The sequence below is a fragment of the Nasonia vitripennis genome, chromosome 4 (assembly GCF_009193385.2).
Source record: "Nasonia vitripennis strain AsymCx chromosome 4, Nvit_psr_1.1, whole genome shotgun sequence".
NCBI lineage: Eukaryota > Metazoa > Arthropoda > Insecta > Hymenoptera > Pteromalidae > Nasonia > Nasonia vitripennis.
Window position 1 is genome coordinate 4,191,767 of NC_045760.1, and position 25,798 is coordinate 4,217,564.

The window sequence follows — 25,798 nt, forward strand, 5'->3', positions numbered from 1 at the left end:
GAGTGGCGTTTCCTGCCCGGGCGGATTCTCCGCGAGCTTTTGTGCGCCGAGACAGCGACGGCTGCTGCTAATCGACACCTTTTTGTCCGGCAATCAAGCTTCGGTTTCAAGCCAATCTTCTCACCTTGGCCGGTCAATTTTACATCTGATTCGCATAGCCCCGCGGCTTTTCATTTTACACGTGCGCGCGCGCGAGCTTTCGAGGCTGCTGAGCGACAGCTCTTTACGTCGTTTTTCACGAAAATTGCAGGCTGCTCAGAACGAACCGGCTAATGGGATGCGACTTGATAAGATCCGATTCTATTATTATGTGTTTATTCCTCTTTTTTGCAGAAGGATAACGCAGAGCCGATTAAAATAACATTGCGTCATGCGGAATCTTGGAATACCCGAGCAGTGCTGCACTATAACAAATGCGCGCTGTTGGGGACGCAAATTTGTTTTTTGGTTCGACGGCTCGCGTATAAGGTTAACGAGAGCGCATTAACATACGGCGACGCTCGCAGACGCTTAGTTTTCGTTAAAGTCTATCGAAGACAACTCGCGCGAGAACAGCGCGCTGTATCGATACGTTTATTTGCCGAGATATGCGGGTGATCTGACTCTGTTTTGCTAGCAGCGACTCCGTGAGCCGAAAGCGAGGGACGCAAGAAGAGACAAGGTGGAATTTTTTGAAAACACAATCGTAAGTATGTCTAATTAACAGCATAGCTCATATATCTAAAGCAGTAGTAGTCGGGCCTCTCGATTCATCATCGGACAGTAGTCATCCCGTCCGAAGACCAGTTTAATGCGCGAATAAGACGCAAATCTCTGCGACTCGAGTGTGCGCGTGTGTGTGTGTGTGCTGGAGAACTTGCGCGACAGCATTTCAGCACTAGTCGATTATCGAACTTTCTGTGCGAAAAGCTCGCGCCGCCAGCGGTAATCCAGTCGTATATATATATATATATATATATATATATATACTTCGTATCTCTTATCGTCGGCATCGTTAGTGTGTATGCGGCCGCAAATGGCTTTTCTCCTCTTTCTCTACTTACAACGATGCTGGTGGAAAATCCAATTTTAAAGTGAATCGCGAATTTCATGAAATATCGACGTTTCGTAAAGACGAGTTTGCAGACAATCCGAAAGTTCGTTCTAGGGCTGCGACGATCCTCCTTACATACTGCACTTTTTCTGTAATAAAAGGAACGCGATATTTCAGCCGGCGCGCGGGGGGACGTTGCCGATAATCGAATTATCGGCATCTGCTCGTCCGCTTAATTAAAACAAATTGCGCTCGCGCTCGCCGGGACTGTAACGCGAGCAACAAAAAGCGCCGGGAGCGAATCAATCGGTGGTGTATACACGTATATATACCTACTACGCTATTCATAAATAAACGCGAAACCTATCGAGCACGAGTGTGGATAATATATTGATCCGGGGCTTCGGGCCGATATTCGTACGCCAACAAACGTAGGGTAGAGAAAACGGAGGATACAGATATAGTGAAATCGTCGCCGCAGCTCTTATCTCACGCCCGACTGTATATATATGCGAGGCGTTCGCTCGTAATAATAACGCAAACACACAGATATAGAAGGTTAATCGTTATAGTTAAGAGACAGATAGTATACTGACCGCCCTGTACCTAGTGGGAAACCGAAAGACGAATCTCGGACTGTCGAGGGTGACGAGGAAAGGCGGCGCCAGTAGATTCCTCAGGCATCTCAGGACCGTCAAATCGCCCAGGATGGCGCAAGTGAAGCAGGCGATGATTCTGTGGAAAGAGAGAGAGAGAGAGAGAGCGATATGTAACGGCCTTGTGCGAGCGTGTCTGATTGTATTTCGCGCGCTTTTCTTTATCTCTGATTATATAGGGGAAAGCTCCAAGAGCTGAGAGATAAGCTCGGCCAGAGTGTATCAATTTTCTCAGCGGACTCTTTAATCCCCGATGGCGCCAAAAATTTCGAATCGTCATCACAACTTTTACGTATCTCGAAGAAAGGCACGACGATAAATAAACAGCGGGTACTCGCGTTATATTCTATATGCGTCCGCAATAAAAGCGTTAAATGAAATCTCGATCGCGGAACCGACGGAAGAATCCGCGGCGCCGCGCGGAAAAATTATCTTTATTACGTGCTACTCGCGAGCTCTATTGTTATTGACGCGCCGGGGTCGTTGCACCAGTTTCGAAAAAAAAAGGCCTGTCTACGAGAAAGTTCTCTTTGCGCTCGCGATAGTGGGACGGCTGTTTGTTCGTATTTTCTATACCGCTAGAAAAGTAGGTGACGCGGCTTCGATAGGCGCGAGCTAGAAAAGCTGCTACTCGAACAGCTATAGTCGAGATTTTAAGCGTTATTTGGAGATATCGGACGAGCAATTAATATGCGAAGCTCGAGTTTGTAATTTATATACTTTTGCGAAGCTGTACACTCGATGTCATTAGACATTAGCAAATTTACGCGCTCTATATACTCGAAATAAAAAATCTCGCAAACGACTTTTTTTTTCCCCCAGAATCCTGGAAAGCTCCGTTGCACATATATTCTCAATTATAAAATATAACGCTCGCTCCGCGATATCTTCCGTATACATATCGGTATGCGATCCAGCGACCTTCGCTCACAGCTTCGAAAACTTTACGGATTATTTGCATAGACACACTCCAGACGTGATATTTACCCAGCTTGAACACCGAACAGGTCGTTCAGTAGGATCCAAACGCCCCGCCAATGGCAGTTACAGGCCAGGCTGAACAGGTAGATGTAGACGGTGCGAATGAGCCGACAGCCCAGTCTGGCGCACAGGCCCTTGCTACTCGCGTCCTGGGCGAAAGCTCGATGCAGCGGCTGCTTCAGCACCGCGAAGAGAAAGTGCAGACTCATGCCCAGGCCGAAGCACAGCCAGCCGGTGAATCTGAAATTATTATAGTTGTGCGTATGCATATTTATATAGTATGGATTTTGGTTTTTTGCTTCTAGCGAGTTTGTCAAACTTTTTGCTATAGCCGACCGCGGGGTTCCATGGGTGTGGGAATATTTTAGCATTTGAATCGAGTAAGCCGGTGCGTTAATAATTATTACGGTCTTTTAAATAATTCATTATAGTGTAATAGTTACGATTTTATATTGTGCACGAAAGTTTCGCACTACTTGTTCGAAAACTGCACCCAACGCGATCGGCGATGTTTAAAACATGCGCGTATTTCATGACTTATAACGTTTATCGCTTTTCGAAATCCATTAAGCTATCCCCCGGGCAATAATGTCAGAATGTCAAAGTAGTTTTAGATCCGCAAAAAAAAAAAAAAAAAAAAACAAGTATCGCATTAAACAATCTCAAAAAAATCTCGCTAGATCGCAATCGCAATTCTTTTTTGCAACGATCGATCTTCGATTTTCGAGCGTAAAACACAGTTGTCAAGCGATACGCGCGAAGTCTATTTCCGCGTTGTGTTCTAATTCTAGGCGTCCATCGCGCATTAATCAGAAAAGTTCGAAGAGAGGGTAGCTACATACGGTTTTTTCCCCCTCGCGCGCGATCGACTATCAATGCCGCGTACAGTTCCGCGAGTTTCAATTATCCAGAAAGCTCTCTCCACTCCGTCGATATTAGTTCGACGGAGTCGGCCGAATAAATCACCACTCGATCTTGAGCTTCGATGCGTTATTAATAGAGCGTATAGTGTATAGAACTCACATGTCCTGGTGAAAGTCCATGAGGACCCAGATTCCCCTCCAGTGAGCGACGACCATGGGTCCGACCACCAGGGCGGCGACGAGGCAGTCGAAGAAGTATATCGTGCCTCTCTTCAGCCTCGGGTTCCCGGACCTCTTACCGATCGCCCCGTCGTCCTTGTCGTCCGGCTGATCGTCGCTCTGAGAAAAGCACAAAAAAGCTCTAACGTTTTCCCGAGAACTGTCGCCGCAGGCGAATCAATTAATCGCGTCCTTTTATGCATGCGCGCGGTGACGCAAGCATATCGCGATTCGATCTGCTATACTTATGAAGATTCGAGCAATTAGTCACTGGACAGTCGCTCGCGCAAATATAAGCGAAAACAGAGTAATCGAGCGACTGACCTGATTCGTGGAGGACTCGAGGATTTTCGGAACAATGACGATCCTCGCGTTGCCGTTGAAAAATTTGCCCGTGGCTTCGATACTCTCCTCGTTGTAGTCCTCCTCCGACTTGGTCCCAACAGCTGCAAGCTCCTCTCTCTCCTCGCTATTGCAGTCCTGCCGATAGACTCTCAGCTCCTCCGACTTGGCTTCCTCGAGGCGGCTCATCTTTCGCGCTTTTTCGCCGTGCTGCCTATACACACACACGCAGAAAAGAAAGTAAGGCCGAAGCTCGCACGAGCAGCTGGTCCGTCGAACTAACTGTGCGCCTGGAAGCTTGCAAGTGTATCAGGGAGTCACGATGCATGGCGTGGAACTCGAGAACGACGGCTCGGTTTCGCGTGTCGACTCGGCCGGCGTTCCCGAGTGTCCTGCCGAAGCGCACCCCCTGAGATTAAGCGATCGCTGATACAGAGCTTGTGGCGAGCTTGCGCGCAGGGCTTGCGATCGGGACGCAATGCGTGCGAGGGCGCGCGCGCGCGCGCGTGTGTGTGTGTGTGTGTGCGTGGGGATGCAAGGCAGGGGTGAGCTCGCGAGGAGAAATGGAATTAATCGAAGGGATGGGATGAGCTGTGTACATATAGAGCTTTTATTAGGTCTCGTAAATCGTTTCGGTAGACACAGCACACGAAAATTTCCTCGACGGACTTTATGGTATAATAAAGTGTTTGCTCGTTTGGTTCTACTTTCGATTACAATTATGCGCGATAACGATGAACTACTGTTCTCGAAAGATTCTTCTGGATGCTCTGATATCGATCGCAATGCAAAGATCGAACGTTATCTCGTACGACCAAATATTATATATTACATCGAAGCAACGTCGATATTTTTTAAACGGACGCGACACGTGTATACTCACCTTCGATAAGAGAAAATTTCTTGAAAACGATTACACTTGCTGTTCGAAGGATTGCTCGACAGTTTCGAAGCCGCGATCGCAAACCAAACTGGTTCGATGTAACGTTGACAAGCTTGTAAGAGTGCACGACGAGGCGAAAATATGTGCACTTTATTTTTGAAAACTGCTAAGAAGTATCGCACTTTCGATTCTAACGTAATTGACAGGTTTCAAACTGTGCGCCTAAATGGATCGGTAAATATGGGTTGGCGAACCCGTGAGTCATATTTCATCGATTCGGCGGCCCGAGTCGTCGAGTTGAAATAAGAAAAACAAGGAGAACCCATTGAAGGTACGATATAATGTTTTATTATAATCACAAAATGCTCAACTGTTTGATACAATGCTCAAAATCTTAGGATAATACAGTATATTCAAAGCACAAAAATATTTCCAAAATTTTTGTTCGTAACATTGGCATAATCGCAGAGAAAAACTAGACGTAGTAACTACAAAGTTTGTTAAGTACAGCTATAATTAAGGTCTCACTGTACAGTCGCTGGACAATTATATACTTGTTATTTATTTCCTTTCTTTTATTGTTACATCGATACGAACGGAAAGAGTCTAACTGGAAAGTACTTTTCTTGTATAGAGGTGTATAATATAGTATGTGTGTGTGTGTGTGTGTGTGTGTGTGTATATCGTGTTGTGACGTTGCTGATATGAAAAAACTTACTGCACTTATGTCGTTCGTCGTCGAGCCGCCTGGAGTTTTGTGCATAGATATCAAAGATATAATCCGACGTAGAAAAATTAGCCTTATGACCGGTGCAGAATCTGTCCGTACGCTCGATGAACCCACAAAGTTACTTTGCCATTAAAGACTTTTTCTTTGTAATTTATCGTTGGATATACGCTCGAAAAATTTTTGATGCTCGCATACTTTATGTACAGAATGTTAAATCGTTATATAAGCTTGGCAAAGTCCTACCAAGAAATTTCAAACCATAAGCTTAAGTTGTATACGAAAAGATAATGCGGGTATGTATTTAAAAAATTTGTCTCCGCTTATCCGAACTAAAAATGTTTAACAAGCAGGCGATACTAAAACTCGTAATCATCTCATTATTTTTCAATTATATCCTGCGTTAAATAACAAAAAAGTCACACTAAAATTTCCAGAGTAGATATGGAAAATTTTTCGAGCTTACCCAACTGTACTTACATAACGTAAAGTAAAAAGCTCGCATACTTCTTATAACAATGGATTTGCGCAATAATCTTGCTATAACATGAAAAATTCGAATAATATTTATGTATATACGTAGCACGCGCACAGCCTCGTTTCAAAATGCAACGTTCGTCAGAAGCGATCTCGTTAACGATCGAAACTCCCTTTTTGCCTCCAATTATAGTACACGGTGAAGGTAACGACGCTTTCTTACATGTTAATAACAGTCGATGTGGCAGCAGGCCTGCGAAAACCAGGCTCATAATAATTGAAAAACAAACGCGGCGATGTACTTTTAAGATTAAGGTGGTAACGCAAAGAGCATATTGTATATCGAAGTTCATTGTAACGAAAAAGTTTTAGTGCTTGTTTCAGTCGTTCTATATAGATAGAATATAATTTTCGTCTTAAAAAGTGTTAAAACTGTTTGCTTGTTTATTGATTTTATTTTTTTGTTGCCGAGTGGCGGTGCTCAGAAAATGTTACGAGAAGAGTTCATTGATATGCAAGATCGAGATACTCAAGCCGTGATAAAATCCGTTTGTAAAATTTTTCGATATTTCTTGTACAAGTGGATGGCGTCGGATAATAGGAAAAACAATGTCTGAATATACTTACTTTGGTTGATATCTTTGAATTTCCAAACTAATCTAAAATAATTACGGCTTGAATCTCTCAAATGAAGTCTTGATTTCAAAGTATTTTGTTGTCAGTGTTAAAAATCTATAAAAGTCGCTTTGCGGGATGGGCAATTAGTGTATAGTTCAGTACGCGTCTAGAGAATTAAATGAAAAGAAACAGAATTTGTTGAAATGTCTTAGCTATAGTTATTTGTCTGAAAAATTGACCTTGTATAATATTTGAAATAGTGTCGGATTTGTGTCGATGTATATATATATGTGTGTGAGAAAAGTAAACGAAAGTAGTTGCAACTTTGTAATGGAATAACTTCACTCCTAAAGCAGAGCTCAAGCTATCACTGGAGTATGAAATTGAAACGTGTCATTATAGCCAGTCGCAGTCTTGCAGATACATGGAATAATTATAATGCTGTATACGAGAATTAGAAAAACGTATAGATAAGAAATAGAGGAAAGTCTTATGTAAAATAGAAAAATTTTACTTAATATATTGAATTGATTAAAGTATTAATCAAATGCCTTACTTAGTATTAATAATTGGAATACATTACGTAGTATAAGGTAAAATTGGAATAATATAGTATTTATATGACAAAGAGAAAATTCCGATAAAAATGTGATGATTTCAAAACCGCCTTTTGCTCATTGCAAAAGTAGCCCCCGTAACAAGCCTCTCACGTTCTAGCTAAAATATTATTTAACTAAATTTCAACAATGTAATACTTTTTCAAAATTTCTCCTAACTAGACGACAAAACTAGCCTTTAAAGCAGATTTACACGAATTCCCTGATTCATTGTGTAAAATCCGCCTACTGTATCTTCGAAACTATGTACTATAAAACTCGTTTTTTTCCCAACATTATCGTTGATACAGTGAGCAACAAGACTATAGATAAACGCACAATATAAACGGTATATGTTATTCGAGAAAATTGTTTTTTCTTTTTCTTTTTTGAAAATCCGTCGTGACGCCGTAGAAATCGAGATTGGCAAAAAGAACGATTTTTACTTACTCTTTACGCAAATACTTATATATGATTTATACCCTGAATATTGCGCGTTATATTTATTTTATTTAGCTTTGGTATTTTTCGTGACTACGAAAATTGTCAGTTGTTTATCGAAAGACTATACACTGCGCGTAAAAGTACGAGCTTTCTGATAAAATAACTTCCAGCGTATATCTCATCATCCATTGTCGGACACAGATTATAACTTTAACATTTGCGCCGACGTCGATCGATACTCAAAAATCACTAAATCGAACTTCATCATCATTGTATAAAATCTCCAGACAAACATCATGCTTCACTCGGTATGTACTACAATACTGAACTTTACAAGCTGTATCATTTGAAAATTAATGTCTATCTAAAATTTAACAGTCATCTTGTTTGAATGGAAGATTAATCGCTGTCCATGATTTCAATATCTTTACTTCGCGCCTCCTTTAAATTAGACTCGTCAACATAATTGTTTTTAAGATTCTTTTCCTCCGCTGATTTCACGCACTGAATAATAAAATAAAATTTTCAGAATATTTAGATTTTTTTCTTATAGCTAAACTATTTTACGTGCGCCTATAAAAAATACTTGATTTTAAATAAAAGCATTCAGTCAGAAAAGTCTGAACAAACCAAAATAACGATATTATTGAACGTAAAAAAATATTATGCTGATAATCAGTATTGAATATTGCTTCAAAAAATAGTACTTTGCATAATTTCTAATGTAGCGGTGCAAAAAGTCAATTTAATCATGTAGTACTTACATCTTCTAATCGAATTCTCGGTGACAATATTTGCTCTGGAAAGTGCCATGGTTTATAATTTGGATTATTGAGTAATTTCCAGCTAGGATAACCAACTGAAGCTTTGTGTAACTTTTTTACCATCTGCAATTATAATTTGAAAGATTATTAATTGTTGTAGATGTTGGTCTAACATTTGAACACAAGTGTAATATTACCTTTGGAGCAAATATTTGTGTGACCTTATTCACTAGCCAAACCGGCAACTTTCCATGTGGATCTGTGTGTGATACATAGCCAAGCTCTGAACCTTCTCCATTTCTTGATGGCCGCACAACATATCCTGTAAAATTGCAATGTTTGTAGAATACATCTAATACCCTATTTTTCATTTTAACCACCATATTTACCTGTGAGATAAGAAGTAGCTCTTACAAAGCTCTTCTTTGGAGGGTAGTCCTTATGATACACCGAATGGTTTATAATCAATTGTTCTACACCAGTATCAAGCCATGATCTTTGTAATACAAAATCTCGATTTTTCAAAGGTGAAGGACAGGCCACTGTAAAATCAATTCCATGTAAATAAGTTTATTCAAGCAATCTATTTACATATGAAATATTCAGCTTACTTGAATAATAGCCGATATCATTATTGGGATTAAAAAAGCCTATATCCTTTGAATCAATCATGTGGGTATCCCACACTTTTCTGTACTCAGGATCATGCAAAACGTCATATAGTGTTTCAGGCAACACATCTGGAAATCTCGTCCTAATCTGTGACAATAAATGTAAATGAATATGTATGATCACTATAATATGACTAGAATATATATCTACCTTGACCATTCTGAAACTGATTCCTGGGACGGTTTTGGTCCAAACTGATAGGTCTGGTTTATTGTAGTCCAATCTCCAGTCATTGTTGTCATCATACAGTTTCTTCAACTTCTCAAAATCCTTATCTTCGGCAATTTTTACCAGGCCAACATCCATTATAACTTCCTGTTTGAGGGGGTAACAATCAATTATGAACTATTATTATCTGGAAACTGAGGACATTCCAATAGTAGATAAGAGGTGCAAAGTTATTGAGACAAATAAGTAATAGTGTTGGGTAAAGTAAAAGAAATGTTACAAAAAGTTGTGGGCATTGAGATGAAGTGTGGAAAAGCAAGTTTGGAAACTTATAAATTTAAAATTGTGCGATACAGTGCAAAGAGGTATACAAAGTTTTTAACTCTTCCCAGGATAAGAAGTTAGAGCTTCAAACAAAAAGTTTTCTTTGAGGCTGTCTAGAATCCAGAGGAAGAGCTGAAAACTCATGAAGGAAAAATGTAAAACTCAAAATTTTTAAATTATAATGTGTATTGGATAGTGTATATATATATATATATCTGTTTTTTGATACCTAATATCAGCAAAATTTGATAAGAACAGTCTTGCAGACAATATGATCACACTTATTATATATCACTTCACACAAGCTATTAAATATTTCCAATCCAAGAGCTGATCAAAGTCGGGAGAAATGCCGCGAGTTAAATAACGAATATGCGTTCTATACCATATCGCAGTCCTGAGAGAAAGTCGAAAGGATAGAATATTCTATGCGAACTCGAAAAAAGAAAAACACGTTCCACGTTGCAGTCCGTCACGAGTCCGTGGCTTAATCAATGAAACGTGCGAGGCAAAGCTCTCCCTCTCCCGTGTTCGCCTGGTTCAGTAGAGCGAAAGCTCGCAGCAGCATGCAGCTCCGCACAGTTTTCTCTCTCTCTCTCTCTCTCTCTCTCTCTCTCTCTCTCTCTCTCTAGCTATGTACTGTCCGCAAAGTCGAAAAGCGTGTTGAACAGCGCGAGCAGTCTCGTGAACGGTGAAAGTCGCACAGTTCGGGAATACGCATGCGAGAGAGAGAGAGAGAGAGAGAGAGAGAGAGAGAGAGAGAGAGAGAGAGAGAGAGGAGACTGCGATAACCTCGAAAAAGTCGTGATATAGTTAATTGCACTCACGTCGTCGTCGTCGTCGTCGACTGGCAGCGCAGCAACGAAAAACTCCCTCCCCCTCGCTCACTCTTTCTTTCTTGTCTAGCCTGTTTTGTATCCTCCGGCGATCAGATAAGCGGGCGGTGAATCATTATCGAGCAGTGGCCACGCGGACACTACGATAAGACGGCGCAGTGGTGGTGGGCAACAGTAGTCCAAAACAAGGTTCTCGCTGCTCGATTTTCGGTAGCAGCTTCGGCAAAGTCCATCGCCTTATTTCTCTCGCGCGCTGCAGCCTGTTGGTAGGTATACACCGCGTTACCGTGTGTGTCTCGCTCCGTCGACGCTGCGACGCGCACTGATGAACGAGCGAGTTGCGTGCGCGACTGTCGCTGTCCGCCCGCACACCCCCGCGCTTTCTGCAGCTATATAGCAACAATAGGAGGCAAAGCTAAAAAACAACAAGCGGTCGTGGCGGCGGCGCGCAACTGTCTCTCTCTCTCTCTCTCTCTCTATCCTTCGTTCGGAACCTGCGCGCTATATCCGCGCGGCAGTAGCTCCGTCCGACTCGGCCTTTTCCTCGCTCATCTCCATGCGATCCGCGGATTTTCCGGGCTTTATCGATTGAACCTATCGAAAATGCACGAAACGGCTTTTCTCGCCTTCTGGTATAAGTATATATCTATCTATCTATAACTGCAGGGACGTGCGCGCGCGCCCGCCTTGTATTCGGGGGGCAAGCGAGAGTCTGGAGGGATGCGAATTTTTTTCTGTCGTTGACAGCTTGCGAGCAAGCAGCTGATGAGGCAGCAGACGATATACTATTATATCCCCGCCGTAGCAGCTCTCTTGCACCCCCTCTGACGGGTTAGTTATTTCTCGCGCGAGAGAGCTTCGTGAGAGAGCTTTATTCGTGCGCGATTTTGTATATGCGAGAGCTGGGGTTAGGTTAGGTGACGAGGTATAGTATAGTCGATCGTTGGTCGGCCCACGCGCTCGCGACGAATCGCCTGAGTAAACTTTGCGACAGCTGATCGATTTTACGCTGTTTCTCTCGCCTCGCCAGATTACTCACTCCGTCTCTCTCTCTCTCTCTCTCTTAGGGCTGTGAATTTTTCAAGCGAATATCGTATTTATAAAGGCACGTTTATCTGGAAACCTATTGCTTGGTGTTCGATCAATCACGGTGTGGAGGACGAGAGAGTCCGATGAAAATGACTTCATACGAAAATATATAGGCAGTTATAGTATAAGCGGCTAATTAAGTAATCTTAAAGGATACATTTTACTCCGGGAACGAAAATATTGAGTGACCTTTTTCATGATTGGCGGGTTTTTTCCCATTTAACACGCTCAAAATCATTAGCGTTCGGTTTTTCACTTCATGCATTTATCTCGACGACGATTTCAAAACAATCGTCGGTAAAGAATATTACCTACATGCCGGCGCAGTATATACCGGTGCAATTGTACGATCGATAACAGAAGATTTGTCAATGTCTCAAAGGTTAGGTCAATTGTTTTGAGACTGCCAAGCCAAGCCAATCTCTGCGACACGTACTTCGGCTTTTCTAGAACTTTGATTGATTAGGTGTGTAATTTCTTACGTTTTTATAATTTGTCAATCAGCTATAATCTAACTATTGTGTAGTGAGTCACAGCTCAATTTATCAATCTTCATTCCGCATAATAGCAGGAGGGAAGTTCAAAACAATTTTCTATACTTCTTGTTTACTTCTTTAACTCTCGGTGCTTGTTTACATTTAGTAAAGATAGTAAAAAGAAATATCGTTTTCTGCTTTACGAAATTTAAATGACGTTCTAGAAAGATGCACGGTCTCATCCATGTGGGGCCATACTGTTTATCATTTGTATATGAAATTGAGCATATGAAGATAAGAAGAGTACAACAGATTGCTTTTTTCCTATCTGTAGTGACGTTTTCGAGACGTTCATGATAATATCGTTGCTATTATTGTGTGAAAAATTGTCGAACCCATTTGTGAAATTGTCTACGTGTACGAAATATTTCGTAACACATAGTTTTCATAATCCTGTTTTGCTGTAAGAGAGTGTGCAATCTCATTGATTATTTTTACATTTATCATATTTCAGCACATTCGACTGCTGTGGAACAAACATCGCTGGCCTGATATCACAGTTGAGCTGTGACTCTTAACAAAGCTACTTGTGAGAAGTGAAAAATAATGGCTCCTAATTTTGTGAATACTGGAGATTCAACTCTAGATGTTAAGATTAGAGAATACTTAACTTGGAATAATGTGAGTATTATTGTATTGAATTTTTAGTGACTTCGATTAAGCTTTGAATAATGTTTTCATTCAAACATGTTTATTTTAGGATGAAAAGGCAGAAAAAGAAATTCAAGCCTTAATGCAACAAGGAGATGTCAAAACACTCTCAAATTTATTTCTCAAAAGACTGGAATTTGGAACCGCAGGCCTAAGAGGCAGGATGGGACCAGGATATAATCAAATGAATGATTTAGTGATTATCCAAACTGGTCAAGGATTAGCAAAGTATTTAATGAAAACTATACCTGATGTCAAAGAAAAAGGTATTATTCTAGGATATGATGGTCGATATAATAGCAAGAGGTAAATGCATTTTTTGTTTTTCATCGTCATGTAAATGTTTTGACTTCTGATGGAAATTTGAATTTTGACAAAATATTTTTATTTTAGATTTGCTGAGTTGACTGCAGCAATCTTCTTGAACCATGACATTAAAGTCTATATGTACTCTAAACTTTGTCCTACACCATTCATCCCATATGGAGTGCTCAAATACAAGTGTGCTGCTGGTGTAATGGTAACAGCATCTCACAATCCCAAAGAAGATAATGGCTACAAAGTATATTGGGATAATGGATCTCAAATTATTTCACCTCATGATAAAGGAATTCAAAACAGCATCTTGGAAAATCTTGAACCCCTACAATCATCGTGGGATACATCTAATGTTTATAATCATTCTCTATTCAAAGATCCATTAGATGAAGTCATGAATACATACTTTAACGATATCAAGAATAACGTTCTATATCCTGAAATCAACAAAAATACTCCGTTGAAATTCGTATATACACCTGTACACGGCGTTGGTCACAACTATATGATTGAGGCATTCAAAGTTGCCAATTTCAAAGTAATTATCTTCTTTTAATTACTTCTATTAAGACTTCTTTTAGCTAATGTATATTTTTTACACTACAGCCTTTCATCGTCGTTGAAGAACAAAAGGATCCTGATCCTGAATTCTCAACAGTGAAATTCCCCAATCCTGAAGAGCCGAGTGCACTCGAATTGAGTATTAAAACGGCGAACAAGAATGGTTCTACGATTATTCTCGCCAATGATCCAGACGCTGATAGACTTGCGTGTGCAGTGAAAAAACCAAAGTAAGCAGAACACAATTTTACGTACCAATAAATAATTCAATTCTCTTTAAAAATAGATTTAACGCAATTACTTAATTTTAGCGGAGAATGGCACATATTTTCTGGAAACGAATTGGGCGGCTTATTGGGTTGGTGGATGTTACATACATTGAGGGTGAGAAAGCCTGATGCAAATATAGCAGATACTTACATGCTTGCCTCGACTGTGTCAAGTAAAATACTAGCGTCAATGGCGAAGAAAGAAGGTTTTAAGTTTGAGGTAAACTGATTTTAGATAATTTGGCACTTGATATTGTATATTGAGTTAAAATATTTTTCTAATTCATAGGAAACTTTGACTGGCTTCAAATGGATGGGCAACAGAGCATCCGAGCTAATAAAATCTGGAAAGACGGTTCTATTCGCTTACGAAGAAGCTATAGGATTTATGTGTGGCTCACACGTATTAGATAAGGATGGTGTAAGCGCGGCCACTTGCGTCGCAGAAATGGCAGCATATCTTCAAACCATCGGTCTCACGCTTATTGACAAAATTAACGAGATATACTGCGAGTAAGATCTATTTGCCGTTGTATAGGTTTTTGTGAAAAGTTATCATATAATCGCGCAGAATAGTTATTGATGTAAAAATTAATACTATTTGCAGATACGGACATCACATAAGCGATAACTCCTACTGGATTTGTCACGAAAAGGAAGTCATCAACTCGATCTTTAATCGCCTCAGAAATTTCGGAGGAAAAGAAAATGCCGTGAGTTCCAAAATAAGTTCATTATACATTGAAATGCTTCACGTGTTTCGTACACATACGGTAATAAGTCCGTGTTTGGATCGTGGCGTCGCTTAAAGCGATAAGCAATTCCGTAATGAATCATTTATCACATTACATTGTTACGAAAACTTGACCAGCTTTGCGCTCGCAATTCAGGCGTATAACTGCCGTTCCTGCAGCAGTATACTTAGCAACGAAACGATTATTAGTTTTTCTACAGCATTATCGCTTCTTTCGCGTCTCGATGCCATTATGCAATATTTTTTATCGCCAGCAGCATTGAAGCATCGCTATACGCACTAAAAGCAAAAAATAGCTTGCTAAATAGCAGCGATACGATATTTAGGCGTTTTAATGTCAGAAGCAAACAATCCGTTGTTGTGAAAAAGTATAACAATGATTCATTAGCGCCGGACTAAGCCTGATCGATTTTTCGTGTCTCATAAGGATCGATCATAAACTTATTTATAAGTTGTGTTGACATAAATTTTCCAAAGTCTTATCGCGTAATCATTTACGCGATAAGTGAAAAATCACACATATTTCCTCCTAACGATTGCTCGCGTTTGCAAGCCCACAATTATACATATTGCACTCTACAATGGCTCGATAAGCCACCGACTATCTCGTTCCAGTAATTTCTCGGAAACCAAAAAAATCGTAATTTATCTCTTTAAAAATCTCTCACAAGCCACGTCCTTATCGCGGAAATCTGCTCCAGATCAAGCGGAGCGTGGGTTCGCAAAAAATCGCAACAATCAAACAGCGCGAAGCCGTAAAAGGAGCGAGTAGAAAATCCAGGGGGATCCAAAAAATCCGCGACGCGACGCGTTAGATAACAGCCGAAATGCAGCCTGCAAAATCCGCGCCAAATTCCAAAGTAAGCTCTCGCGCGAGGCCCATTGTTCAGGTGGAAAAAGCGCAGCTGTCATGATCTCCGTGGACGGACAAAGGAAGGGGAACAGAGGGACAGAGAGAGAGAGAGAGAGACTCCGCGAATTATGCTAAACACACGCCGGTGGCTCGTGAAAATCGTGGTATAATAGTCGTAGCACATGATATCGCGGCGTATCAAGGCCAACGGCTGTCCCGCCGACTGCACAAGCTGAGTGTATACCTCGTAGCAGTGCAGGCATATGTATAGGAAGCGCTCGTCGGAAAATTGCAGTGCTGCTCGAGGAACCGCCGCGCGAGTTTCAAGCGTGTCAATACATATATCCCTGCGCGCTCGCGATAAATCACCGCGCGCACGAGTTCTTGGTATATTTTTGCCTTTTATCACTTTCTTTTACGCGCGAGTCTATACGCATGCGAATGCTCGAAAGAGATTATAAGCGGTTTACGACTGACTCGTGGTACATCCGATAATGCTCGAGAGAACCTTTTCCGGTGCATCGGTTCTTTAGCGTCTCGCTGCTTACAAATCGTCGAGCGAGGCATTCTTCGGCTTTTTCGCTGAGTAAGTGCACGCAGAATGTCGACCACGAGGAAGACGACGAGTACGAGAGGTTTCTGGATGGAAAAACTTCAGGACGTGGCTCTGGTTTCGCTGACCCTGGTGCCGTCGCTGCTGCTCGGTGTCCTCGCCATTCCCGCGGTCCAGTCGCTCTACCATCTAGCGCCTTTCTTCGACGAGACCGAGCTCAAGGCGATGTAGAGACTCTTTTTGCTCCCACGTATATGCTACACTCTACTCGTTTCTCGCTCTCCGCGTGCGTGCGTGCAAGGCTGTCTCGATTTATTCTTATGTCTGTATATTTACGTAAAAAGTGCTTTGTGGGAGGAGTGCGGTGATCGTTTTTCTGCGCGCGCTGTGCTCTCGGTTGCGGTTGAGAAAAACTACGGGGGCGAAAAAAGTTTAAGCGCGTGTCGCGATCCTCGATATTATAATGCGCGCGCGTGGAAAAAAGATCGAGAGAAGGCTTGACTACGACGACAATTTATGCGTCACACCCGATGTACGCGGAATGGAGTCGCGGATTTAATTAGAGGGACACGGCCTGACCCGGTGAGAATTTTCGAGCGAGTTCGCGTAGAATCGAATGCCGAAGGAGAGAAAATATTTTTTAAATGGAACTTGCGCTGTTAGCTTTTTCAATCAATGCGCTTCTTGTGATATTTTTTTTTCGAACTTCGTATGTGATTATTTATAAAATGCTTGCTCACAGATATTTGCGTTCGGAGCCGTCGACTTCTAGTTCCGGTGATATCGGCGCGTTTTATCGTTCTTCGAATGAAGCATCGACTTCGCCTGGTATTTCAACTACATTATTCGTATACTAGTGCAAGGATAAAATAATCGGTTGTTCTTAAAATCCAATTAAACGATAAATCCTTGACCCACAATCGACTTGGTCTTCCGCATTCTCAAACACAATAATAAATTTACGTCAACTCAGAAATCGAGTAAAAATTGAATAGGCATAGATTGACTGATTATATGGCGCGCCACTTGTTGATATCTGATTTCTATTTACAATCATATCATCACGCGACAAAAACATTTTCTTACCGGTATATCAATGTCGCTCGCATGAGCGTACGTCATTAATTTTTTTTTCTAACAATCGTTCTTTGTCTATAATCAGAGATCACGGGATATTTTATCCGTTGATGAGAAACATAACTTGATAAATATAATGAACAGAGTGTACATTCAGTTTCAATAGTCGTAACCATAATATGCACGTCATAACGAATCAATTTTTATTGCAGTATCCAACCTGTATTCTCGGAGGAAGATATACTATTACAAGTGTCAGAGATCTAACTACAGGTTACGATAATACTAAGCCTGGAAATAAAGCGGTTTTACCAGTATCTAAATCAAGCCAGATGATAACGTTTACTTTTAAAAATGGATTAGTATGTACTCTTAGAACTAGTGGAACTGAACCAAAAGTTAAATATTACAACGAACTCTGCGCTTCGCCAGATCAAAAGTACGTATTTCTCGTTTAGATTTGTTTAAATTACGCAACAAGATAAACTAATTTACTTTAATTGCATTGCAGAGATTTGAAGCAACTTCAAGGTATTTTAAGCGAAATGGTAGCTGCTATTGTTGAAGAGTTTTTGCAACCCAACGAGAATAAATTGATTCCTCGTAGTTCGTAAATTAATTTGGCGATAGTTCCGCAAGACCTGTACATTTATAATGGTCAGAGAGATATGATTGTAACAAAATGTGGCTACGGTGGTGAGAAATTGCTTTCCAAACAAACTTTTACAAAGAAAGTCTTACTTATAATTTGACTGAATTAAGGATATTTGTAATGACTGCTGAAATCAAAATGAAGAAAAGTTATGAGTGGTATTTGTGATAAAATAGATTTAACTATAGTTCCCAATTATTTCTTGTTGACTTATCTTTTATTACGGTTTATAAACAATGAATAAATCTTTTATATTTTAAAAAATTTTTTGTCTTAGAATTACTCAATTTTTGCGCCGTACTTTTAACTACTACAACTTGTGTAAAAAAATATAATCTACGCTGCGTATTTTCAATATCTACAAACATACTTTTATATTATTGATTGTAGAAAAGTTAATAAGAAAGTAGAATCTGTAGGGCAGTAAAGTAGCATAGGCGGTTATTTTTTTCTTTCCCTTTTTTTCCTACGATTCCCTTTGCTATTCTGAACTTGGAATGTTATGCACTAAAAATTCAAATTTATCGTTAATTTTTATACGTTATTTATGTTAAATATAATTAGCTAATAAACTATACGAACCTGTTCATCAAGGAAGTCCATGAGGGTGTTTTGTTTACATTTAAATCCGTTTTGTTTCAGCATTAAATGCAACGATTCCAATGGCAAAGGCTCGTACGTTAAAACTTTAGTGTACAATTCCTTATTAGTTCTGAGCAGTCTAGTGAAAACATCTTTAATACTTACAGGATTATCTAAGGAATTAGCTGCATCAGCTTCTTCGTAGTCCATCTCTTCGGCTATGATAGGGCTATGGAAAATATGTTATTTTATTAAATGGACTTATATGTTCCAATTGGAACAAAATCAATTTATTATTTACCAGTTTTGCGAAGACTGTGCTACCTCAGAATTAATTTTCTTTTTTAAAATATTTTTTTTACACGTTTTCTTTGAATTCTGTCTTTTAGGTGGTGGTGCGTCATCAGAATCTGATGAATTATCGCTTGAAGTTCTCTTTTGAGCCATAGATGCTCGATGCGTCTCATTATAAATATGTGTTAACAGCATTGTAGCTCTGCTTCGAGTTTGAGGTTTCAAGCCGTATTTCTTTAATTCTTTCTGTAAAAAAAACAATACTAGTCATTTTATTCTCTAATTCATAATGTAAATTTACTGATAATATAAGAAAAAAATTACTGACATGTAATTCTGGTGTGCCCAATTGGCTATAATCAATGGGCGGCGTCATGTCTTTAGCGTGTTTACCAACTTTTTGGGACGAGTTTTTGTTTCGTTCTGGAGTCACAAATGAGGAAGATCTCTGAAGATTATATTTTTTGCTGTTATTTGCAGTTGGTTCAGAAAAATTAGTAGCTGAAGCTGATTTGGTTTTTAACTTTCGAGTATGTTTTGATGATTGCTTAGGTGATTGGTTTTTTTCCCTATCAGTGACGTTGGCATTAGTTTTTTTGCTAGTCGTTGTTCGTGACTTTCGCCTATTTTGACTCAAAATAGGCGAAAAAATTAGCGATGACATTTGCGGAGTTCGATCCATAACATTCTTTGGTGATTTTAAACTTGATCTGGGCGAAACGACTTTTTCTAAGGAAGTTAGAGGTCTCTTAGAAATATTGCTACTCGACTTAGGTGAGTTACTTGTAACATTATTTTCCAAGGAAGGATCCTTCGTAATCCAATTATCATCAAAGTCTATGTCCTCAAGATATTCGTTGTCAATTGTATCAAATCCATCTCCCTTTTTGTTGCTTAGCATATTTGATCTATTGAAATTTTTGTTTGTCGATTTATGTAAACTATCGTCATTGGTTTCACGTAATTCCTCTCTATCCATTTCACATAATTCTGGACTAGAAATTATAGAAATTGGACTTAAATTTATCACTTCACGCTGCCCGTGATTTTTACTAGACGTTTCTTTAATAACGTCTTCTTGTACTTTTTCTTGATTCTTTTGCTTATTTGATTTATCTAGCATACTTTCACATTGATTATGAAAATCTGGACTGTTCTGTAGTATCTTATTTATTTCGTCGTCAATGTCTTTACAAAATTCTTTCTCGTTCAACTTTTTATTTTTTAATGAGTTATCTGATTCAATGGCTAAACGATATGGAAACGTGATGTCGTTGTTTATATTTTCTTCATCTGAATCAACGGATAAATCAATTAGACTATGTTTCGTTTTTTTTTCTTTTGCTGATGTAGAGCTAGCAACTTTAGAAACAGTCAATCTCTCTAGATTATCATCAACTAAATGAAGTGGGAATTTTGTGTCATCTGCATTTGTGATTTGTGATTTGGATGTAAGATCTTCTTGATTAAGATGTTCTTTTTTATCCAAAGTACTATTATTAGATTGTTCTTCATCAGAATCGGAAACTAATGTTACGTCTTCAATCTCAACATTTGGTTTCGAGGTCAACGGTGACTGAATTGGATTTTTGGATATCTTTGAACTCTTTCTTAAATCAGCTTCTTTTGTGTTCTTAAAGTTTAATTCTTCCCTGTATTTTGCTATGCTATTATTGTGTTTGTTATGTTTTTTATACCTAGAATACATTGACATTTCACTTTCATTTACAGTGATATCCTGCATCTCATCATCAGAAATTGGTGAACTTCTTGATTCTTTTTTATTCTTTGTAGCTTGAGTTTTTGAAATTTCTTTATCAGGTATTGCAAAACTACAAGATTCATCTTTTGATGCTGAGGGAGAATATACTGTATTTTTTGTTTTCTGAACCTCAATGAAATCGTCTTGTACATCTGGACTTAAGTTCATACTTGGAAATTCACTTGTTAATAAATCATGCGATTTAGTATTATTCAAAGCATTGCTACTACTTGAATCCCGAGACGTTTCATTCAGTGCCTTATTTTTCCCTTCTAATATGTCCTGTTCAAGTAAACTGATTACGCGTCGTTGATCATTATTTTTACGACCATCATTTCGTAAATATCCATAAGAATCATCATGACGTTGTTTTAGAAAAGGATTCTTTCGTGTAACTCGTAATATTGGAGTATCTGTTTCAGAATCAGTATCTAATGCTGATTTTGCATTTGCTCTGCGAACCTTATCGATGAATAAACTTAAATCTGTTTTTAATTTCTTAATGTTCTGTTTCTCTGGTTGACAACCAGTTTCATTATTCCTTGGGGGTGTTAGTGCAGTGTACATTGATTCATTATCATTTTCTGGTGAAGCTACTGTAGGTGCAATATCTTCAATATCTGTATCCGCATACACTCGCTTTTTTGGGGTGACATAATCATTTAGCTTTGCTGAAGTATTATATTCTGGTGTTTTTACTTTGGATATATCATTATTTATGAAATCATTCATTTCTAATGGAGAGTTCTGAATCGTTTCTGGTGATCTCCTAGCTTTTGGTGTCACTGCTTCAGCAATTTGTTCATTATCATACGACCTTTCTTCTGGAGTAATGACATGGTGCCTTTCTGGTGACCTCCCAGCTTTAGGAGTCACTGCTTCAGCAATTTGATCATTATCGTCGTGTTCTTTTTTTGGAGTAAGGCGATAAAACCTTTCTGGTGACCTACCAGCTTTAGGGGTCACTGCTTCAGCAATTTGTTTACCATCATAATCCATCCTTTCTGGAGTGATATCATTGTGAATGTCCGGTGATCTCCTGTTCTTTGGAGTTACAGTACCATGTATATCTCTTGTAGGTGAATAAGATAATGTTATGTCACTTTGAGGACTTGTAATTCCACCTAGATTGACCGAAGTTTTTTGTGAACTGATATTTTCAGTGTTCTTATCTTGAATATTTGATGTTACATCGTTAGTATTTTCTTCATCATCAGCATCAATTAATTCCACTAATATTTTTAAATTAGTATTATTTTCTTGAGTTTTACATGAATAAACGTTTTCTCGTTCATCTTCAGATTCAAATAAATCAGGAGATGCAGTAATTCGCCTGTCACTGACTTTTTTGACAAATACATCATTTTTTGAAAAAGGTAAAGGATCTGAATGAAACTTTGATATAGATTCATTGATTTCTGTTGCCTAAAATAATTGAAATATAAAAAGATTAAAAATTATTCTATCCACTTTCATTGAAATCATTGAGTTTACCTTTAATTGATTGGTTATATCTCTATGTACACTTTTAGATTGTTCCAGTCTTTTGGATTTGAATTCTTTCTGCTTTGATCTTAAGTACGTAAACAGTCCTGGTACTTGATACAACCTTGCTAGTTGTCTCACTTCTGACAATAAATCGTCATTTTCAAAAATGTTGTTATGCTGATGAATAGTTCCACAATAGATAAATTCTAAAAATGCTAGTGCTGAAAGCTGCTCATACTTAATCCAAGATATTTTTTCCTTTATATGAGGATTTTTTTCTGAGTTATTAGTTTCAATGTGAAGTAGAATATTTGAGCATTGCACATGAAAAATTAATTTATGGACATAGATATGTTTGTCATTTTTTACAAAAATGATTAAGTCACTTGCCGCACTGTCATTTAAAGTATTTCTCCATTTCGAGATCAAAGTCTTCATAAATTCAAATTCGCGATCCATATTCTCGGATTCACCAACATTCGATAAATTAGAAATATTCTTTTCTGTTTTTTGATTGATGATCACATCAATATTCATGGGTTCATATTCTATTGAAACATTTGATAAATCAACGTTACGCTCAGCATCATCATCAATAGCTAAAATTTGGGAACTCTGAAAGAATTTATTATGTTTTTACTTCATCACACGTTATTTATACAAGGAAAACTTATTGATAAAACCATTGGACTCACAGCTGATTGTGCTGGTTCCACTTGTTGATCTGATGGTAAAAAATGCGATTTCAGATCTTTAACGTAAAAATCATTATATTTTTTCGTTAGCCTGCTTTTATCCCATAGTTTATCCGACTGAAAAAAAAAAAGATTAATTGGATTGAACACAAATCGTAAATTTGAAGCACATTTCAAGCTCTTGCACTCTAACCTCAAAATGTTTGGCACAAACATTAAGTAAAAAACGGCCAAGTTAAAGAAATATTGACACTTTCCTACTTATTCTTACCGATTTTTCGATTTCCTTAAGGTTTTTACTCCTCAAACGTGTAGGCTCATTATCTCTTGAAATTATTTCAGTCTTCTGTTGAGCTTGAGTAAAAGCGTCATCACCTGTCAGAATGCAAGCTATTCTCTCTGTCAATACGCGATCTTTGTCCTCCTTCGACCGCGTTTGTAAAATTGTCGGACCAAGAAGCTTTTCTATTTATTCACAGACATTATTAAAATTGTGTTCTTAAAGTTGTAAAATTAATATTCGCAATCAATTTGTTTTATTCTTACTTTTTTTCGTTTTATTTGTAGCTATCCCAGTTGCTGGCTTATTGGTAGTAAAACCAAAGTTCCGTAATGTAGTTTTGCGCTCTTCATCATTCATGTCTTTTATACATTCTGAAGGAATGCCAGCTAGCAGTGCAGCCTGTTCTAATTCTACCATTTGTTCTGCTTGATACAAAGATTCTGACATTGCAAGCACAAGTTGGAGTTGTGGATCATCTTCAGTGCTCTAATAAAGGATTAATATTTTGCTTTTTAAACAAAGATCAAAAACAAAGTATTGACAATAATACTTACATTTTTTAATTAAAAAACTATTTAAATATTTCCATTATTATTATGTATATAATAATTTACAATTTGATAATAAGAAAGGAGTGTTATATAACAGAACTGAGTCACTTTTGAAAAATATATGTTACTAAAAAAACAATCGATCAAACCTACATATTTTTTACTCCGAAAGGCTTTCTTTCTCTCTGGTAAAACAGGTGTTGCTAGTAAACCCATAGCTTTTCTTTCCTCTGCTTGACGATCTTGTAATTTTTTTGCATCCAGTAATTGTTTCACAGAAACCTTATTTTTAGCAGCACAAGTTTTCATATGATTGGTACAAGTAGGATCATCTTTAAATGGACGTAAACAAAGTGGACAAGGAACTGATTCTTTAATTTCATTTTGATGAGAGGTTTGTGATTTGAAAAATGAAGATTCTATGGACGGTTGCTTTATATTAGATGTGCTCTTTCTTGATTTCACATTAGATTTACTTTTGGATTTGAGAATTTTCTTTTTTACTCTTTCACTATCTATTTTGAATTTACTTAAAATAGGTCTATTTGCACTCCCTGCTTTAGGGGATTTAAAATCTGCAAGGCTATCTTCAGCATGCGGTGATCTAGAGACATTCTCTTTATGAGATGATTGTTCATTATCGCAAGTCTCTTGATCATTGGTATTAAGACTAGAAATGCTTTTTGCATTAGAACTGGATGTACTTTGAGAACTAAAAAAATGTACAATTTGAATGTCATACTAAAATTAGTAAAAACAGAGTTTTCTTAAAAATAAATCACAGATTACAGATGAATTATCAGAATTAAAATCCTATTTATTTTATTTAAGACATATGCACCAAAGGGAGGACAAACTTGATACACAAATACTTAAAATTTGCTAAAATTTTTAATAAACATTTTTACAAGTTCAACATATTCACGAAAAATGAAATAACTTTGTCAGTTGTAATCTGCATACCTGTCGCTAATGCTCCTCTTCAAGCGCAACTTGCCTTGAAGATTAACTTTGGTAGCTTTGTCTTTGTCGACTTCCATTATTGCTTGATTGTTAATAATTCTTTTATTCTGTAACTCTATCTGGAATTCTGTTGTGTTCATTTAATTTCCTTGAAACAGCGGATTTTATCAAAGGATCCATCATCATTAGCTTAGCATCTTTATTTTCTTCTTGTTTAATTGATTCTTGTAGACATTTTTCTTGCCGTTTTTGAAAATATTGCGTGTATCTGCATTAAGTTTTGAGTTAATAATAATATTCACCAAGGTATAAAAATAATAAGCAAATGAATACAAGGAGACTTTACGATAACAGAGAGTAGCATCCTATAATCAATCCTGTACCAATACCAACAAAGAGAAAAGAAGCTTTGTTAGCGGGTGTTCCTCCTAAGTAAACTGGTTTTTTGCGTACTGTTGGATCAGGCCACATTTCAGTTTTAAAAAATCAAATTTTTAACAAATGTATCTTGTGAATTTTCTTCAAAACCCTTTATTTGGCCATCTCATTCGCGATATTAGTAAACTTAAAATATATAACCTCTATTCAATGCATTGTAGATCGGTTCGCGCTGCAGTCGGAACTGCTGTTCGCGCATGCGCTGCTTCCCAATAAACACTGGCTGACTTTTAGACATCTGAATACTTATCTTTCTTGAGAGCTCTTTAAGAATTTCTAAAAGACATCAAAAAGACGCCTTTTAGACAACTCACTGACATTTGGAATAGCTTATTACCTATCTTTCGAAAGATTAATTTAAGATTTTCTAAAAGTCTTCAAATTGATAGCTTTTAGGTCATAGAAAAGGGTCAACAAACTTTTTAGATATCTTATGAATTACTTTTTTTAAGTTCTTTTAGAATTTCTTAAAGTAGTCGACTTGACGACTTTTTCAGAGATAAGTATTGATGAACTAAAATAGTATTCATTAAAGATCACTTTCAGACATCTTTTTGACATTTCCTTTAAGACTTTTTTGTAGAAAAAAGTTTCAAAATATTAGATATCTTTTAGATAAGTTGTGTATGAGAAAATTTGAAATACATTCATAGTTTTCTAAAAGTTGTCTAATTGGCGTCTTTTTTCCGCCATGTTTCCTGTCTAAGAGTCGTCAAAGTTGTTCTAAAAAATGATGGCTTAAAGAGCGCCTAAGCAAGATGACTGTAAGAGTCATAAAAAGCTGTCAAAAAGCTGTCTGCTAATATAGCTAAAATTTTTATACAAA

The 25,798-nt window shown here is 38.1% G+C and overlaps 4 protein-coding genes across 14 annotated transcripts; 1 reads left to right on the forward strand and 3 right to left on the reverse strand.

The window, feature by feature from the left end:
* Window positions 1-510: 510 nt before the first annotated feature.
* Window positions 511-18,347, forward strand: LOC100117450 (phosphoglucomutase-2). 7 transcript variants are annotated; one of them, XM_001601637.6, is made up of 10 exons: window positions 511-685; window positions 12,683-12,849; window positions 12,929-13,185; window positions 13,273-13,735; window positions 13,804-13,988; window positions 14,070-14,247; window positions 14,317-14,540; window positions 14,635-14,740; window positions 17,477-17,703; window positions 17,776-18,347. In XM_001601637.6, the coding sequence occupies exons 2-10, from the start codon at window positions 12,775-12,777 to the stop codon at window positions 17,876-17,878; spliced, it is 1,818 nt and encodes a 605-aa protein (XP_001601687.1). In that variant the 5' UTR covers window positions 511-685; window positions 12,683-12,774; the 3' UTR covers window positions 17,879-18,347. The 7 variants fall into 7 exon arrangements, with proteins under 7 accessions (XP_001601687.1, XP_032454844.1, XP_008211301.1 ...); XM_032598953.1 differs by lacking the exon at window positions 511-685 and adding an exon at window positions 5,098-5,308; XM_008213079.3 differs by lacking the exon at window positions 511-685 and adding an exon at window positions 11,213-11,235.
* Window positions 1,736-4,992, reverse strand: LOC103316981. Its single transcript, XM_008213481.4, has 3 exons — window positions 4,077-4,992; window positions 3,694-3,872; window positions 1,736-2,910 (listed from the first exon to the last, which is right to left on the reverse strand). Exons 1-3 carry the CDS (start codon window positions 4,281-4,283, stop codon window positions 2,673-2,675), a joined length of 624 nt encoding a protein of 207 aa, XP_008211703.1. The 5' UTR covers window positions 4,284-4,992; the 3' UTR covers window positions 1,736-2,672.
* LOC100117497 (START domain-containing protein 10) lies at window positions 5,310-11,123 on the reverse strand. Of its 3 annotated transcripts, none has more exons than XM_031929923.2 (7): window positions 10,595-11,123; window positions 9,426-9,590; window positions 9,215-9,362; window positions 8,993-9,145; window positions 8,801-8,925; window positions 8,604-8,726; window positions 5,310-8,343 (listed from the first exon to the last, which is right to left on the reverse strand). In XM_031929923.2, exons 2-7 carry the CDS (start codon window positions 9,579-9,581, stop codon window positions 8,239-8,241), a joined length of 810 nt encoding a protein of 269 aa, XP_031785783.1. In that variant the 5' UTR covers window positions 9,582-9,590; window positions 10,595-11,123; the 3' UTR covers window positions 5,310-8,238. The 3 variants fall into 3 exon arrangements, with proteins under 3 accessions (XP_031785783.1, XP_031785784.1, XP_016840367.1); XM_031929924.1 differs by having other exon boundaries at window positions 10,601-11,090; XM_016984878.2 differs by lacking the exon at window positions 10,595-11,123 and adding an exon at window positions 9,997-10,164.
* Window positions 18,119-25,479, reverse strand: LOC100113730 (J domain-containing protein DDB_G0295729). Of its 3 annotated transcripts, XR_004344838.1 has the most exons (12): window positions 24,881-25,473; window positions 24,535-24,802; window positions 23,725-24,283; window positions 23,284-23,506; window positions 23,009-23,202; window positions 22,738-22,854; window positions 22,049-22,657; window positions 19,121-21,979; window positions 18,800-19,038; window positions 18,664-18,727; window positions 18,499-18,602; window positions 18,169-18,423 (listed from the first exon to the last, which is right to left on the reverse strand). XR_004344838.1 is itself a non-coding variant. In XM_001604267.6 (11 exons), the coding sequence occupies exons 2-11, from the start codon at window positions 24,672-24,674 to the stop codon at window positions 18,358-18,360; spliced, it is 5,235 nt and encodes a 1,744-aa protein (XP_001604317.2). In that variant the 5' UTR covers window positions 24,675-24,802; window positions 24,881-25,476; the 3' UTR covers window positions 18,119-18,357. The 3 variants fall into 3 exon arrangements, 2 of the variants coding, with proteins under 2 accessions (XP_001604317.2, XP_032454830.1); XM_001604267.6 differs by having other exon boundaries at window positions 18,119-18,423; window positions 18,499-18,727; window positions 24,881-25,476; XM_032598939.1 differs by having other exon boundaries at window positions 18,119-18,423; window positions 18,499-18,727; window positions 23,284-24,453; window positions 24,881-25,479.
* Window positions 25,480-25,798: the final 319 nt, after the last annotated feature.

Bases quoted from the DNA above. Each gene is read 5' to 3' on its own strand.
- LOC100113730 (XM_001604267.6), bottom strand. From the start codon at position 24,674: ATGAACACAACAGAATTCCAGATAGAGTTACAGAATAAAAGAATTATT. The intron at 23,203-23,283 runs GTAAGAATAAAA...GTGAATAAATAG, and splicing joins TACAAATAAAACGAAAAAAA to AAAAGCTTCTTGGTCCGACA. The intron at 19,039-19,120 runs GTCAGTAATTTT...TTTTTTTTACAG, and splicing joins TGGGCACACCAGAATTACAT to AAAGAATTAAAGAAATACGG.
- LOC103316981 (XM_008213481.4), bottom strand. From the start codon at position 4,283: ATGAGCCGCCTCGAGGAAGCCAAGTCGGAGGAGCTGAGAGTCTATCGG. The intron at 3,873-4,076 runs GTCAGTCGCTCG...TGCTTTTCTCAG, and splicing joins TCGAGTCCTCCACGAATCAG to AGCGACGATCAGCCGGACGA. The intron at 2,911-3,693 runs GTGAGTTCTATA...TAATAATTTCAG, and splicing joins ATGGACTTTCACCAGGACAT to ATTCACCGGCTGGCTGTGCT.
- LOC100117450 (XM_001601637.6), top strand. From the start codon at position 12,775: ATGGCTCCTAATTTTGTGAATACTGGAGATTCAACTCTAGATGTTAAG. The intron at 13,186-13,272 runs GTAAATGCATTT...TTTTTATTTTAG, and splicing joins GGTCGATATAATAGCAAGAG to ATTTGCTGAGTTGACTGCAG. The intron at 14,248-14,316 runs GTAAACTGATTT...TCTAATTCATAG, and splicing joins AAGAAGGTTTTAAGTTTGAG to GAAACTTTGACTGGCTTCAA.
- LOC100117497 (XM_031929923.2), bottom strand. From the start codon at position 9,581: ATGGATGTTGGCCTGGTAAAAATTGCCGAAGATAAGGATTTTGAGAAG. The intron at 9,146-9,214 runs GTAAGCTGAATA...TTGATTTTACAG, and splicing joins TGATATCGGCTATTATTCAA to TGGCCTGTCCTTCACCTTTG. The intron at 8,344-8,603 runs GTAAGTACTACA...TTTATTATTCAG, and splicing joins CGAGAATTCGATTAGAAGAT to TGCGTGAAATCAGCGGAGGA.